General features: G+C 29.3%; 2 protein-coding genes and 1 long non-coding RNA gene across 3 annotated transcripts; 1 reads left to right on the top strand and 2 right to left on the bottom strand.

Moving 5' to 3' along the window:
* Nucleotides 1-133: 133 nt before the first annotated feature.
* On the bottom strand, nucleotides 134-4,284 carry LOC138180693 (protein DENND6A). Its single transcript, XM_069114764.1, has 9 exons — nucleotides 3,404-4,284; nucleotides 3,012-3,308; nucleotides 2,643-2,915; nucleotides 2,378-2,563; nucleotides 2,065-2,312; nucleotides 1,793-1,983; nucleotides 1,468-1,736; nucleotides 1,182-1,394; nucleotides 134-1,089 (listed from the first exon to the last, which is right to left on the bottom strand). The coding sequence occupies exons 2-9, from the start codon at nucleotides 3,159-3,161 to the stop codon at nucleotides 889-891; spliced, it is 1,731 nt and encodes a 576-aa protein (XP_068970865.1). The 5' UTR covers nucleotides 3,162-3,308; nucleotides 3,404-4,284; the 3' UTR covers nucleotides 134-888.
* A 2,061-nt stretch (nucleotides 4,285-6,345) lies between these two features.
* Nucleotides 6,346-8,035, top strand: Ric (Ras-related protein interacting with calmodulin). The gene is made up of 5 exons (XM_069114745.1): nucleotides 6,346-6,625; nucleotides 6,707-6,763; nucleotides 6,891-6,964; nucleotides 7,069-7,260; nucleotides 7,327-8,035. The coding sequence occupies exons 1-5, from the start codon at nucleotides 6,484-6,486 to the stop codon at nucleotides 7,567-7,569; spliced, it is 708 nt and encodes a 235-aa protein (XP_068970846.1). The 5' UTR covers nucleotides 6,346-6,483; the 3' UTR covers nucleotides 7,570-8,035.
* Nucleotides 8,036-11,690: 3,655 nt separating this feature from the next.
* LOC138180679 (uncharacterized) lies at nucleotides 11,691-12,388 on the bottom strand. Its single transcript, XR_011173352.1, has 2 exons — nucleotides 12,179-12,388; nucleotides 11,691-12,034 (listed from the first exon to the last, which is right to left on the bottom strand). It is a non-coding gene; the product is annotated as an uncharacterized LOC138180679 (long non-coding RNA).
* Between the last annotated feature and the right edge of the window lie 5,070 nt (nucleotides 12,389-17,458).

Here is a 17,458-nt window from a genome sequence, read left to right as displayed (position 1 = left end):
TAGTTAAAGCAATTATATTAAAAAAAAAATAGTACATATAAACAATATATAGAAATAGTTTAAATGTAAAAAATTAAGTAATGATTCCTCTTCATTAGATAAGGTGATTATAATAAACATATGCATAACCACATTATTAAAATAAATCTTTATTATATTTATCATTCATATCAATATTTACAAATCTCAAATTAAACACATATGTACATATAGCAGTTAGTACTCTCTTTTTTATGTTACCTTCACATACGATGACAATCTATAATAACTTTTGGAATAAAAAATATATTTTTTGGACGTTCAAAAAAGGAGCCCAATATTATTAAAAACTGTTTAAATTAAACGATGGTTAGAGGAAGAGACATGGTTATACAACGTAGATATAAATTGTAAAATATTAGAAAACAATATAATCATTTACGCAAAAGAAACATGATAAATATACCTAACATTTTATAATTGTAGGAATACTAACGTGAGCTCATAAGTCTTTTGTTGCACCTATGAAATATTTCACGCACCATTATTGACTTTTGTATCACGTTTCATGTTACATATAAAAAGAATATTTCATCCTATAATATCCACTTCAGAGTATTTAATCATTTGAATCAACAATGGAATTACAAGTAAAAATAAATTACTTTTTCCAAAGTACATCAACACAGTTATATTTCTACATTTTTATGTCTTTTATGTCTTTTATGTCTTTTACACATTTTAGTCATTATTTTTTTCATTCAAGTCAATTTTTTATTATGTATCAACAGAGACAACTGTTGGACATATTTTCAATCTAATTTTTTCATCACATGTTGATAACTTTAAATTGTTTTTAAATGGTGATACCATTTAACGAGTTTTAAAATTAATACAGTAATCGTAATGTCAAGATTCATGATTCAGAATGCCTTTTAAATCATCTGGCAATGTATGTGTGATGTCATTTATTCTTTCTTGAAGTTTTTCCCTTACAGAATTACCTATAGGTACTTCATCAACGTAAGTCTTTTCTAATTTCTGCCGAATTCTAAGAATCATATCTACCAATTCTACTTCCTGTTTTCCTTGCACCCAGGTTTTTAAATCCTACAATAATGATAATTTGTTTAAGAAATAAAACAAATAAACATTTTTATTTTTAAAAACAGATCAAATTTTTATATTGAACGCGAACATACCGCTTGTGATAATGCCTCAAGTTGTATAACTTGTAACTTTTGTGATAACTCTGTATATCTAGTATGAAACCAACCAGAAAAATTAGGTGAACGGAAAAATCGTCGATATAATCCTACCCAATCTCCTTTTATGCCTGTGGTTAATTGTGGTCCAGCACTACTTAAAGTAGCTAAGAAATCGTTTGGATTAAATAATTCAGGTATGGGTGTAGCCTAAAATAATTATAATATATGTATATTATAGTTCCAACTGTTTAAAACATTCAATAGACAAAATGATAATTACTTTAAAAGGTGATATGTCCTTTTGTAATGGCATAAGACTTGCAATATATCTTTCGAGAGGTATCATAAAACTTTCAGTCAGTTCTATCAAATGACGTTTTAAAAGAGCTGTTTGCACTTCCCCTGGCCTCTTTGTTTGGATACCTCTAAATAATTTCTTCAATATAGTTTTATCCTTCTGAAGGAAAGGTTTATACTGAGTATAAACTCCTGGCTTTGAATCTAATATTTTGAGATTCTCTGATTTCTTTATTTTGTACCTTTGATTCTCTAAAATATAAAAAATATTTAAATATTCTATGTATATACTGTTTCATAGAACTTACCATTACTAGTTCCATTACTTATTCTTATAATATGAGGCCAATGCTGTAGAGTTTTGGCAAAAAATGGATTTGTTACACCTAATATTACAGCAGGTGGTGATGGAGCATCTGTAGTATATTCTTTAAATTCAGAATCATGAATTGTAAAATAAGGTCGGTGATCAGCACAATATTTTAGTGGTGCAATCATCCTAAAAAATAGCGTATTTTTTTATTTCATTTTCTTATTAAAATTATTTTTAACTATTCACGAAATATAATAAAATACTCACGCAATAAGTGCTTGGACCATTTCAGAGCAACCAGTAGGTGAACCAGCCATAACAACAATTGGTTCACTAAGTAATACTAATTCCCATAATAAATGTACATAACTTACAACACTAGCTAGACTTCTAAACATATCTCCTTCATTGGCAGATGTTAAAATTAGTCTTCGAGTTGCATGAAAATTTGGCGCATGATCCATGGCAGCAATTGTAGGTGCAGTTGCTTTATAGTTTTGATTTGGAATATATGTCTAAAATATAAAGAATGAAAAATAACATATGGTGGAAATACGAATTACAATGTATTAACTTTTACCTGAAATAAAACACCTATAAGTGGTAAATGCACTACTTGGCCTGGTATTGGAGGAGGCCATTGATCAATTTCTCTTACAATAGCTTCCATCACTGCATTGCCCATTTCAAAAAATTCAGGTGCAATTAAAGCACACAATTCACCAAAGAGATTCACAAATGGCAGTTTTGTAATTATAACAATACTCTAGCATGTAAATAAAGTTATTATTTATGCTTCAAGATCCTGTATTTACATCTTTATTATTTTAGTATATAAAATAAACCTTTTGGAAATATCCTCTTGGAAGAGACTTATCTTTCACTTGACGAAAGTATACATAACCCCAATAATAATCTTTATCACATTGTAAAAATGGAGGTGACTTTCTGTCGTATTCTTTTAAGGCTTTAGTCTCTTGAAGGATAGCTCCACTCTGTCTTATTCTGACATGATATTGTGTATCTCCCATACAACCAGAGTTAGAATCGGGAAAAGCAAGATAACAAACATTAGATCTCTCTTGTTCAGATAGTTTGATATGAGATGGATATATAGCCTGTATAAAAGAAAAACAGATATCACTATAAATATAAGATGTTTATAAATAAATAATTGTATTAAAAATTAAATATAAAATGTAATAAGAGGGTACCTCTATAGCTTGACCTAATTCAAGATCAAAAGTAACAATACACATGCAATGTACCCAATTATGAAAACGTTCCCATTTTTCATATATCATTTCTTCTTGACTACTTATAGTATCCATTCTCCTAGTTCTTGAACAAGAGGCAACTGACATCTTATAAGAATTTAGTTAACATAACCACATGCATATATTAGGGAACATGTCACCTTGATATCTTATTAAGTGACAAATTTAAAAACTTCTGTTTAATTTACAACTTAATATGTGTGTGTTATATTTCCTATAAAGGAATTTGGATATCTGAAAACATATTAAAATATTATGTTTTATACTTTTATGCTATATATTATATTATACAATATGTTAGCTTATATGTTCATCAATGAAGAACTTACAACTTTATTTAAAGTACACATTACGCCGTGCTTTTGGATTAAAATTGTTTCCTAGATAGTTTTTCTTCCTATTTTAATAATCTCATAATTATTTTTAACTTCAGCATATATATATACATATATTTTTACCCTGTTTAATGATATTTAAAAACATTTAATACACTTATGCACTTTGTTTACTATCATTGAGAACAAGGATCAAAATGTCAGGGAAGAATGTTAATTGAACAATGAAAAAACTCAGGTATCAAAAACACGAGGGTCATTACATATACACTTATTTCATTATTCTTTACTATTTACACACAATTGTTAAAATGCCCACGTGTTTTCCATCTTGTAATAATAATATTCTGCCAAACATGTTAATTTGATTTCGAAAACGATGATATGACAATGAAAATGTTCATGAATAATGTTTACACCAGTACTTTTCTTCGATGAAAGTATCTCCGTATGTACGTATTTAACATTTGGTTTCGCTTTATTGGAGAAAGTCTTCATAATGCTTAGTATCTATAACAATAGTTTCATAACCTCCCAAATCAAACATGTACGTATTTTCAGAAATTTGATTTATCTGAGCGCGTCAATCTTGTCAGATAACATCAAATCAAAGATATATTGCTTACAAACAGATTGCAATCAGTACAATTCTACCTCGCACTTTAGTCATGAGAGATTTGCTTATACCTTATGTCCCTAATAGTAATATACAACCATAGCAGTACAGACCCTTTATTAACTCGAATCATAAACTGATGTATGTATATATCTATATACAAATCTCGATAGATACCAAATTTGTTTTTTGCAATATTTATACTTTCTAAAATGTTTAAAGATGAAACTACAAGAAACAAACATAATTGTTTTATTTTACATTTTCAACCGCATTATATTTCATTCATTTCAGTTCCTCAAGAATATCGAAAAGAATACTAAAAATGTTAAGAACTATTTTCCTATCATTCTCGTTTATATTGTACATACATACACATAAACATTCAATTTTCATATCATAGAATTTTTATTTTAACGAATAATAAATTTTATATATATATAATACAATATATATATGTATATATATATATATTAGAAAGAATATATTAATTTACCTCTAACAATAAAGATATTAAAACTATCATAAGAAAATAATAAGTCAAAGTTTTAATTGTCAAGTGTATTATTGTATATGACATTATACGAATGAATTTCGTTAATGCATACATAATAAATATATATATGTTTCTTTATATGAATCAATAAATTTCTATTATACAAAGAGGAAATCTTTATCGATGTGCGTGCACTATTCTACGCATGCATATTGCACCGGTATATTTCATATTGATCAAAAATTTTTGATTTGTAACGTGATTGTAATATAAATATAGTTAAATACATATGTAGATTATATAACATTTTTCACGAAACTGAATTGCATTTTACAGTAACAAATCCATAATTTAAAAAAGTTCGTTTACTAACGAATACTATGTACTTAAATAATAATAGTTTACCCTTGCATTTATTTTCTAATTTATTTGTACAATTGCATAAGTTATCTGCATTTCAATTGTAATTTATTATTATAAGTTATTATAAAAAGTTACATCACAATATTGACATTAAATACAAGATATGCAAGTATTTGTTCTACCTCTTGTATTAACTTTAATATTTCGATCAAACTTCATTGGAAATCGAAGATATTTCAATAAGCGAAACTTCTATTCTTCTTTGCCAAAAAATTAACAGTAAAGTTAGTTACAAGAATGTGAAATTAAATTAAAATATATATAATATATATATATATATACATATTACAACGTATACCAGATTTTAACGGCGAAACTTGTGTAAATAAGAAAAGAATGTTATAAGAACATAAATAGTTCAAAACTTTATTAAGAAGTTATAAAAGAAATATCAAACACGAAGGGAATATCATATAGCTATTACTGCGATACAATGTAAGAATTATATCAGCAATATTTACATTTATTGTTAGTCTATCTTTGCGTGCTGTGTCGAAGTCGTCAACAATTTCTTAAGGTAATTTCGTGATAATTTCTGCCAGTACCATTGAATCGTTAGTAAGTTAGTGGACTTCATACGAAAAAGCCGCAATCATTTACAAATCGAGAGTATGCAGATATACATTTCGTTTGTTTCTGCAATGAAAATACCTGAACTGCTGTGAGAGAATATCAAAACGGATTCCCTAATACAAGAATTCAAAACATGTGGATGCAACTGGATAGCTGTCCGGTACATTATGGAATACATAATATTTGTGAATTAAACAATTATTTTCCTCACAGATGGATAGGTCGAAGAGGGCCAATACCTTGGCTTCCAAGATCGCCTGATCTCATGCCATTGGATTTTTATCTGCATTTTGAGATAGAATATTAGTTACTTCTGGAAGTGCTAAAAGTATTATACTACCTTGGACAGCCTGAGATAGCAAGCACAGCTCGCGTAAATAGAATAAAAGTAAGTATTGGTGATTTATTCCTACATTTCATTGTAGTAACCGCAAATCCATTACTTTGCATTTCATATTTTTCTCATAACTTTTTAATAAAGTGCTAAACGACCTATATTTATATAACTTTTTTTTTCTTAGGCCGATAAGTAAGTTTCGTACTGTAAGTTTTGTCGTTAAAACCTAAGACACCCTGTAGATATATAAATGGATCTATTATACTAACAATAGAGCAAGTGGATACGCCCCTGGGTGCACGAATCCGCGCGTGCTTAATCTTTGCGACTGTCACGTTCTGTCAAGCCCGGTTGTCAGCCTATGCTCATCAGCCATGCTGTGTCTAACTGTAAAAAATAACTTTTAGCCATTAAGTGTCACTTGGTGCAGTTCCAAACTAGTAGATAAAAAACGGTGGCTTGCAATCGCGATCAAACATGTACCGTATCTTTCCCGATCTAATAACCGATACGGGTGTGTCTACGCGCGTGTTCCGATACGTGATCAAGTATGTCAGTCAGTTTGTAAAAGTGCAAGCTTGTAGCTGTACCAAACATTAGGTTACCAACAAACAGTATATTTCCTAACGATGTCAGCTGACATCCTGCAGGATAAGAGCGTAGCCTTGAACGGCAAGAATGACGTACCGGTAGTCTCGCAACCCATTACCAGGGGTGGACTTAGGGTTTACAAGATTGTTGTTTTGGGCGATGGTGGTGTTGGTAAATCAGGTATAATCCAGTTTTATTTGTCATCGTTTAATTAGAAAAACATGTTATATTTCATATATATTATGGAAATTAATTTTTCAGCTGTCACATTGCAATTTGTCAGTCATAGCTTTCTTGATTATCATGATCCAACTATAGGTAAGAGTTTATTTCATGTATGTTGTAATGAAAATTGAAAACTCCGAAAAATGTCTGTAAAATTTTGTTCTTATTATTTCTTAACTTTTGGAAGAATATTTCATTTAATGTTCTTTCTTATTGACAGAGGATTCATATCAGCAACAAGCAGTTATAGATGGTGAAGCTGCACTTTTAGATATATTGGACACTGCAGGCCAGGTCAGAATTTGTTCTTAACATGGTTTCATAAGAAAGTGAATTCATCGTATTGTAATTTTATATATATATAAATGTTATATGTAATATTTTTTTTTTATGTGTAGGTGGAATTTACAGCCATGCGTGACCAGTATATGAGATGTGGAGAGGGCTTTATGATATGTTACTCTGTAACTGATAGACATAGCTTTCAGGAAGCTTTGGAATATCGAAAATTGATAACACGTGTGAGAGCTAATGAAGATATACCATTGGTATTAGTTGGTAACAAATTTGACTTGCAACATCAGCGAAAGGTAAAACACAATTTTCCATTCTAACTGAGATTCACTGATTTTGTTAACATGAGAAACATATTATAGGTAACTACAGAAGAAGGAAAGGCACTTGCTGAGCAGCTTGGTTGCCCTTTTTATGAAACATCTGCAGCTCTTAGACAGTTTATAGATGATGCATTTTATTCATTAGTCAGACAAATTCGAGCTAAAGAAAGGTCAAGAAATTCGGTACGTAAACACAGTCGTTGGTGGCGGCTGCGTTCAATTCTTGCCTTTATATTTAGAAGGAAGCAAAGACATGTCAATAGTCATCATTATTCCCCTTAATCGACGTATTTGCATAGATATCTTTTTGATAGCGTTTGTTTTAAATTAACAAATTATGGCAACATAAACAATTTGGAATTCTACAGATTACACAACGAACAAAATTTTTTATGCTTCTTTTATATTTTATAACAGTCCTTCAATTTAGGGATTAATTCACTAATATCTCACTGCCTCATCTTTAACCCCATTATATTTTAAATGTAGTAATGGAAACATGAAATATAGACTGCAGTTCATTATTTTTATTATAAACTTTACACTAATAGCTTCTATTACATTGAGAAGCTATGTAAAAACTTATATGAAAAAAGTTAAACATGAGATAATACAAGCAACAAGGATGTGATCTCCTGAAAAACTTTCAATATAACAGTAATAAGATGTCCATAACTCTGTTCCCAAGGTCGCTAGTTTCTTCATTATTATTTATTAAAAAAGGCTATTAATATTATTTACAATATATGTATCTTATCAGGAACAACAACTAATAACCATAATTTAAGGCCTAATTATATTTGGAGTATCTTACTTTTGTTTTTTTAAATTAATATAATTGCAGTTTTTATTTAATATTTTCTCTCCAGTTAAAATTTTGATTATTGTTTTATAACTACTATTTTATATGACCAAAGAATTTGATATTTCATACTACATGAAATATTATATGAAAATTTGTAAATGCAGAATATATAGTATATGTGAGATGAATAGAAAGTTTTGTAATGCTAAATAATTGTTATATTATGACAATTAGTCGTATAAAGTTAAACTAAAATTTATTTATACCAATTTAATTATCTGTAGAAAAAAATGAAAATTATGGATGGTTTTATATCGAATTAAATTATTACAAAGTATACGAAAGTTATAATGATTTGTAAAGTTTACAAATGTTATTTGATGAAATCGCACAAAGTGAACAATTTTTAAAACGATATTTTCCAATCAAAAAGAGTATTTACACAAATATATTTTTATTTTTAAAAATTGAAGAGATAATACTAGTAATGTATTTGATTACGTAGTAGGTCAACAAAATTTTATGTTCATAGACTACTAATACTTTTCCTCTAAGTTTGAGTTCTAGAAACTTCGAGTAGTAAATCCACGCTGTGGAGAGCGTTCTTTCGTCTTCGGTAAAAGAGATTTAGTCATATGCTCTCGATTCTTCTCTGCTGGTTTTATGATGGTATGGACGCTAGGAGCACTACTTTCACTATCTGTCTGTTGTGATGGAATGTCCAATTAGCAATGCGTCCAATTAGATAAATAATAATTGCGCAAAATCTCGGGTTGATATACATCTAGGTAATGAATATCTTATGTATTCATAAGAGAACCTAGGATTGTTTTGTTTTCTCGGCATAGTAGGATGTGTCAACAATGTGGAATTATTGACAACTGCTACTTAAACATAACTCCGTTACTTTCATTGAGGATGATTTTTTGTATTTTCCTTACAGTGCCATATCTTTTAAAGCTGATTTGAAAAATCCATTTCACATGCTTACAGTCATCATTCTGTTAAGGTACTCTATTATTACAGAATACCTTAATGATCATATAGGTAATTCTCCATCATAATTGTAATTTTTTCACATTTGCCACACTTATACCATCCAGAAAATATTTTTAATATATTTTGTTGCCGAATTAAAGTTTTCTACCTTCATACTTGGCATGTAGAGCACCATTATCTTGTGGAAAATTATTCCTATCCTAACTAAATGATTACCAATGAATATCACATAGAGGCTAGTTTCTCTTTCTCTATAAACTGTGGCTTCATCATCAATACTGATGCAAGATCTCAGGTAGATTTTGTATCTCCACGTCTGTTACATAGAGCTCCATTATCCTGTAGAAAATCATTCCTATTCACCAAATAATTTTATCAATGTGTATTATATGGACACATTTCATAGTATACTACGACTCTGCCATTAACAAAAATGATCCAACATATAATTAATAGATTCTATTTTGATGAGTAAAAAGAATATAATACAGAGTTTATGCAAATCGCCAAAGTTTATTTAAAAAGTAAAAATGCGAGTAGAAAACTCTTTGATATTCGTCCACGCTGATTGCGTGAAGAATAAAAGAGTAACTTATTCGTTGAAATTACAAAAACATTGGTGCTCGCTAGTAAGAGTTAATTTATCGTACCCCCAAGTGTCTTCGCTTTCTCTTGTTAAAGCCAAAGGTAATAAGGCATGTGGTGTCTGCTCCTAGCGTTCAAATTTCACGTTTTCTTACATTATTTATTAAAGCTTTTAATTCTCGTGCAGCTTAAGAATACGTGATTTCTTTTTTAGTGCATGTATATTATAAATCAATTACGTTTAGTTATAAATTAATAGAATTATAATATACACTAGAACCTCGTTTATACAGGCAGGTCGGAGGATAAGGCGGTTCAAATAACAGAATAGTTTCGATAATAGTTCATTATACCTTTGTATACACATACATAATTCGAATATTAAGATTTAACCGTTAAGATTTCAACTGTTTCTTCTTTGACATATTTTGTATAAATGCAGATGATCACATATATTAATATATTCGCTATAAGAATACGTGTTTGTACATGTACAATTTGACGTAGTTCGATTAATAGGGACTCAGCATTAACTTGTTCGCATAACGAGGTTCTATTGTTCTTTATATAGTTGCCAGATAATAGAACCAATCTATAATAGCATACAGTCAAGACATTAAAAAAAATTGTTAAATGTATATTTATATGTATATTAAACGTCTAGTCGTTACTTAATGTTTCCTAGTCAAGTCTTGCATTTTGTTAAACATGCAATAATTTACAATTTACAGACGCAGTGACGAATTTTGATTGCAGTTTAAAGTGATCATTTATATGTATTTATCATATCATATAAATATTTATACATGTTGGTATTACATTTGTTATAGCATTTTATAAACAGTTTACTAATAGGGAACATAATTATTAATATTTAATCCATCTTATTAGCTAACATAACAAATCTGACTATTTCATTTTATAGAACAAGTACAAAGTATTATTGTCAAATCTGATAATCAACTACATCAACACTAGCTTTGTACTGATACAGTAGAAAATATTAATAAATATAAATTACTTGTATGTAACAATTGAACATACAATACAAAATCTGTGTAATTTATGTACTGTGTAAAATGTGTTTAATCTTTAAAACTTTATAATAATAAAAGGAGAGTATCTGTTTTAGTTATTAATGTAATATTTTATTTCTCTTCATATTTGTTTATAAACTAACGAATCTACACGTATAAAACATGGAAAAACAATGAAATGTAATACATTGCAATAAAAATGTAATGATATATTTATATCAAAATGGAATTTTTAAAGCTAACAACGGCAGTGAGTGGTATCTTTGTCTGTCCATAGTTTGCTTAATACATCATATTGTATATGTATATAACCAAGAATACCCAAAAATATTAAGAACTAGAAATAATATAAATAATGTTAATATATAGTATAATATAAATTCAAATTAATTCTGTATTTTAAGAAACACAAAAGAAACACATTTTACAATGACAATACAGTAAAATAATTAAATAAAATGTAAATTTATAATGTACTACCAAAAGAATTTTAATAGAAACAAAATTTAAAAAACGCTTCTTTTGAGATTGAGCAATAATTTTTATATGATTGAAATAAATTTATGTATAATTAATGTATTTAAGTTGTGATTGTGTGATATACTAATTGGAGATAACAAAATACAAATTGTGATTGTTTTAAATATATGGTCTTAATTGACAATTTTCGTATTCTCCACGAAAAATTTACAATAGTATTATATACAGGTGTCCTCAATTATATGATAATTATTATAGAAAAATGGCTCATTTCGGATAATTACTTGCGTACATTCAGTGAACTGTGACAAAATTTTAATTGTATTTCTGTTTATAGAATAAATATAGAATACAATATTAAAAGACATCCATTTTATTTATTTACATTTAATAAAAAATCATATGATAACAGTATAAAGTAACGAACAAATGTGTTAAGTCATGGAAGCTTGATATATAATGTTCTATATAAGTAGAATAAATTAATACTTAAGCAATCAAAGAAATAATTTTTTATTATTTGCTTAAAATATATATATTTTAATTTATTTAATTGTATTATGAAAGATTGTAAATATATTGTTTGCTTTTAAATTTCTATTATTACATATAAACTAATGATTACAAATTGTGTAAAGTACTCAACACTCTTTTTGTTTTGGAAAGAGTTATAATTCAATCATATTTAATAAATGTTTGACACATATTTTTTTTAATCACTGTGCGAAATACTTTTTGATCGGTTATTAATCTTCAGTGGTTCCTCCATTTGTATGTTGATCTCTTCCACTTTCTACTATATTGCCATCCGTGGTTTCTATATTTCCTGCTTTGCTATTTTCTATATAAGTCATAACAAAAATAAAATAATTCATCTATCATTTTAAGATACCACTTTCAAATGAATGTATATCATATACATATATATTAAAAAAATTATGTACCCTTTTATGTTTGTATTATAACAAATTAAACAAATACTTACCAACTTCTACATTGTCCTCTATGTCTCCATTTGAATCATTATTCTTTTGGTTCTTTGGACTTGTTTGAGCTGAAAGTCATATAAACTAAGTTACTACTCTAAAATGAAATGAAATAATAAACGTATTTATGAGAGTTTGTAACATCAGTTCATTTTACAAATAATATTACAATAGGTTCTATATTAGTGGACCCTCGCCAATTAGTTATATTATCAACCGCCAAAATATCACATAAAGCTAAATCAATTGACAATATGCAGAAATTAAACATAATGGAGCTGCATTAATGTTTCTATTAGCATCATTGATATGCTAGAATAATTTACAGAATTATTATTAAAAAAGCCGTTTTAAGAGGTACAAATGAGATATAATTTTTTTATAATTTCAATAGAATAGCATTAAATCAAACTATTTAAATTACAAATATTTCAAATCATTTTTTGATTTTAATTTTACTTTATAGACACATAGTATCAAATAAGGAAAAGTATAAAATAGAACAAAATACAAGAAATGTACAAAATAAAATTTATGTTGTAGGATAGGTGGAGCTATTTTTTCAGGAGTTAGATTGCATGTAAGCTTAATTTTAAGCTTTTTTTATATCTTTTTTCCGCATTGATGTAATGACTTTCGCAACGATAACTAAAAGAATAATATAATGAACTTTATTTTGTTTTTTATGTATTCAAACTCAAAATAATTCTGTATCAAGGCTACTTATACCAATACCAGTCAAAATACTTCCCATGCGTTTTTTAAATTTTTACTGCATATCATTCGATATGATGATATCAGTTATCAGGAAAATTCCGGATCGATCGCTAGATCGCTAGATGCTAACACTAGAAATACCACACCAGTGAAAATGACAGGTTCTACAATTTTATAAATGTGTTAACCATCGTTTAGGGATCATGGTCCCAGATGGATTAATAATACCAAAAATGTACTACATAACGTGGAATTCCTTCTGTAAGAAAGTAATGAATCAATAAATATAAAAGTATTCTATTATTACGTATTTTTTAAAGACCAGTCATTTTGACTATCTTCGTGTTATCTATCGGTAATTTTAGTGTTAAAAAATAGTGCTTTTTTTAACCTCTTCTCTCGACTAGGCCTTTTTCTGGTAAATATCCACGAAATTTTCGTAGAAATAAACACGTTTAACGTGTTGTGGGCGTACCTACTATGCACTATCGGTATTGACAACGGTATATGTACATTTTATCACAAAAAGTACTAAATCAAGTTATATGTTCGAGAGTCGCGGATTTTTACCAAATATTAAGTGACTTCATTTATTTATTGGCAAACGTGACATCGGCGTTAAAACGATTTAAAATCAATGCGATATATTTATCATGCTGGAATAACTAACAGTGACGATTAGAGAGGCGTCTAACCATACTAACCACGCAATCACACATGTACGTCAACACATCCATTGCATACACAGGGTGGTTGGTAACTGGTGGTACGAGCGGAAAGGGGGTGATACTACACGAAAAAAGAAGTCGAAAATATAGAATAAAAATTTTTCGTTTGAGGCTTTGTTTTCGAGAAAATCGACTTTGAATTTTCGCTCGGTACGCGTGCACTTTATCACGTCTCGTTATAACGGATCTCACTGTAGATCGTTGTCTCGATGGAAAAAATTAAGAAAAAAAAATTTTTATTCTACATTTTCGACTTCTTTTTTCGCGTAGAATAATCCCCTTTCCGCTTGTACCGCCAGTTACCAACCACCCTGTATATATGTATACATAGAAAATATATTCATTAAATTTAATGACGAGTTGGCTGGTAGGTTATCGAATACATGTAAAACAGGTGGTACGACTATTTACAGGATGTCGTTTTTTTATTTTCATGTATCCTTATGAGATTATCTCTTATAATGTTACCTCGCAGTGTAACCGGGAATCGGAGGACGCACGACGATTAGAGGACATACACATAACTGACAGTTACAATAATATTTACTTTGATGTTTCGTTTGAATATGTGGAAGAAAATTATTTTACAAATGAGAGTTAAAAAAATAAAAAATAAATACTTTTTTCGATTACTTAACAACGATTTTAAAAAATTAATTTTATAAATTGTATAAAATTTGGATTTATTAAAATTTATATTGTGATTAAAATTTACAAAAGGATATCGGAAAGATAGGAATTTGGAATTTTTATATGCTAAATCCTATTAGAGCTGAATAGAGTAAAAATAGCGCGATCACGTAATGAACCCAACTGAATCTCGACTTTCAAATTCATTGTAATATGATTGACTGAAAGTTTTGAAAATGACAATGTGAGTTCGTGCTCGCCATCCATATGCAGATGCGTTAGTTATAAGAAATAATAACAAGAAAATAGTCCTAGTTACAATCGATAGATTTAATCGATAGGCTTAAGATGCTTTTTTGTTTTTATCCCTAGTTTTTGTAAGAGTGTGCAATAAAGGTTTTTTTGGCTTAGAACGGTGTGATAGATTTATCCATTCAATAAAATAATGACTATTATGATCCTACCTCTGAGTATAGAAATAACAACAGAAAGATTACCGGTTCAAGAAAGTAACAAAACTATATTCAACTAATCGATCGTATATAATATAAAAGAGAAGACTGCACAATCATGTGGCCCGAGAAATTCGTTCTTAAAACGATGTCATGTAAACCTCCTCCGCCAATCAATCCTCTCTTGAAACGGCATTTTCTCCAAAAATTTTTGTGAACGAATTTTTCGGGTACCAACGGATGTGTTTGGCTCAATATTGGGGATTTGCATTAGAAAAATATGATGCGTAAAAAAATTGTCCTCGAAATCGTACACAAATTAGACAATAATTAATTAATATACTACGGATATGTATTTATGTATATTCGTATTTTTGTATCTTCAGGTTTCCTATAGATGCATACCAATCTGCAGCCTACAAGTTAATTTATTTTCTATTTGTGAATGACGACTCGAATAACTTATTCGTATTTATAAAACTCGTGATCTATTATCCGTTATTGGAATTATATTTTCGTCGAATTTTTTGCTATAACTTAGCCGTTGCTTTTGTCCAAAACTGATGTAAATATTCGAATTCTAGAAAAATACTGTAGGAACAAGACACAAAAATTGTTTTCATAATATACAAGCAATGTGTTAGAATTCGAACGTATTTAGAACTAGCATAAAGGTTAGGTTCATGATGCTCTAAAGCAACCATTACTATTACGGCAGCCCAAAAGAACAGGACGATAGTAAGTAAGTTCTTAGTTGGTGATTGTTTAATTGGTTTCCGAAATATTCATCGGTCTATCGAAATTTGTTCTTTTACTTTATTTAAAATTTAAAATGCATTGATGTGCAAAATTAAAGGAGCATTAGATTTTTATCAAAAAATTGGTGATATTTAAACTGTTATTACGATTACGGGCTTAATTGTGAAGCCATCAAAATCCTTGGTTACGTTTTCCTACAGAGGTTTCTGCACTTTGTAGAAGAGTGCGAGGTACAAATCCGACGTGCAACCTCCACTTGAAATATCACCTTGGGATGATTTTAATGTCGGCGATACACTTTTCATTCAAAGTTCAATGAAACGGTGACAGAATATCGTACATCAACTCTACAGAGGTCATTATAAAGGAAGTCTCTAATCTTCAAATTTGTGGTAACTTTAGGCATCCAAAAAATTTGTTGATATATCTAGAATCGGACGAATCTGAAAAATGTTCAAAACGAAAAAGCATCTTCGCTACATGATAATGGTACCTCTGTAGAAGAAGCTAAAGATCCTGAACGTATAGGCCTCACGCTTTAAAATGAGCCCAGAATGATCGTTTTGTTTTCTTATTACGAAGTTCTAACAGTTTAAATATCAGCTATTTCTCGCCGAAGATTGAGCGTATAGATATGTAATGATTCATCCGAAAGTATTGGTTAGATCGAAATGTTCGTAGTAAAATTTAGAAACGATTTAAAGGTATTATATTACAGAATTAGTATATCATTAAACAATATCTGCACCATTAACTTTGAGAATCAAATAAGTCGTCAAAATATTCACATAATATAGTTATATATATAGTAATAAAATTGTATAATTGCATCTTTTTTGTCGATGGCCGAGTCATAGTATATTATAAAGTGTGATATGATACCTATTAATAATTATTTGGTGGTAGGAATAATTTTCAACAGAATAATGGAAGTACCAGTGGTGAAGGATGAAAATCTTGGCTTGGCGCTCTCAAGTATACGGACATGCTTGCCGAGGGGGCTAATTTGCGAAGACGTTACAATATTGATGGATGAACACATGACCTGCTGGTCAGCGCTGGTCAAGCCTACACTGGCTTGCCTGAAACCGAAGAAGGCGGACTGTTGTATCGAAATAAAAGAACTTATGCAGATTTTCTTCTACCATCGTGGCGTAGTGGAGAAGGTAAGCATCACCATCCACAAGGAACCGCATGGGGATGTATCGTACAAGTGGCAGTTTTTGATAACTCCTTATATTGAGACATTCTTCTCATGGGACGTTGTGGAGGAGATTTCTGAATCCACCCCGGATCAGATACATAACTAACTCGAAGCTTCTACCACCATTTTTTAACATTTTTTTATAAACCGACAAGAATGATGATACAATATTTCATATAATATTATATGGTTTTATTTCAACGACTAAAATTTATTTTAATATATAAATCGATTCCTCGTGCTCTTTCACATCAGAAAGATATCTATAGACATGCGAGCTACTGTCGATTTAGCTATTACATTTATACTTATCACATTTGTAATTTTTCTGTAAACGCTGCTCTTTGGCAACTGTTTCTGTACGCATAAATGTACGGAGTCAAACTTAAATTAATTTTAATCATTGTAATTGTCACGTCCCGCGCTCCGCACGTGCCGTAATGAAGATACAAAACTACTATACGCAAAACAGCGCGTGTAAAAATTCGAATACACAAATGAACACGCGCTACTACCAATAGCCGACTCGCGATTTGAAAACCTATGGTTCAATATCATATAAATCAACCAATAAACAAAATATATGTATATAACATTAAATAAACCTACCAATAACCGACTCGCGATTCGAAACCTATGGTTCAATATCATATAATGTAATACTACAATTAAAGAAGAATAACCTATGATTCGACAACTCGACGAAGAATAAACTATGATTCAAAAATCTAACCAATAACAATCAGTATAAAATAAAATAAACAAAATCGATTAATAAACTGATGGAAA

The sequence above is a fragment of the Bombus flavifrons genome, chromosome 6, assembly GCF_040668555.2.
Source record: "Bombus flavifrons isolate JBK064 chromosome 6, iyBomFlav1_principal, whole genome shotgun sequence".
Classification (NCBI taxonomy): domain Eukaryota; kingdom Metazoa; phylum Arthropoda; class Insecta; order Hymenoptera; family Apidae; genus Bombus; species Bombus flavifrons.
Note: the sequence above shows the minus strand (reverse complement) of the source record. Positions and strands in the feature narration are given on the sequence as shown.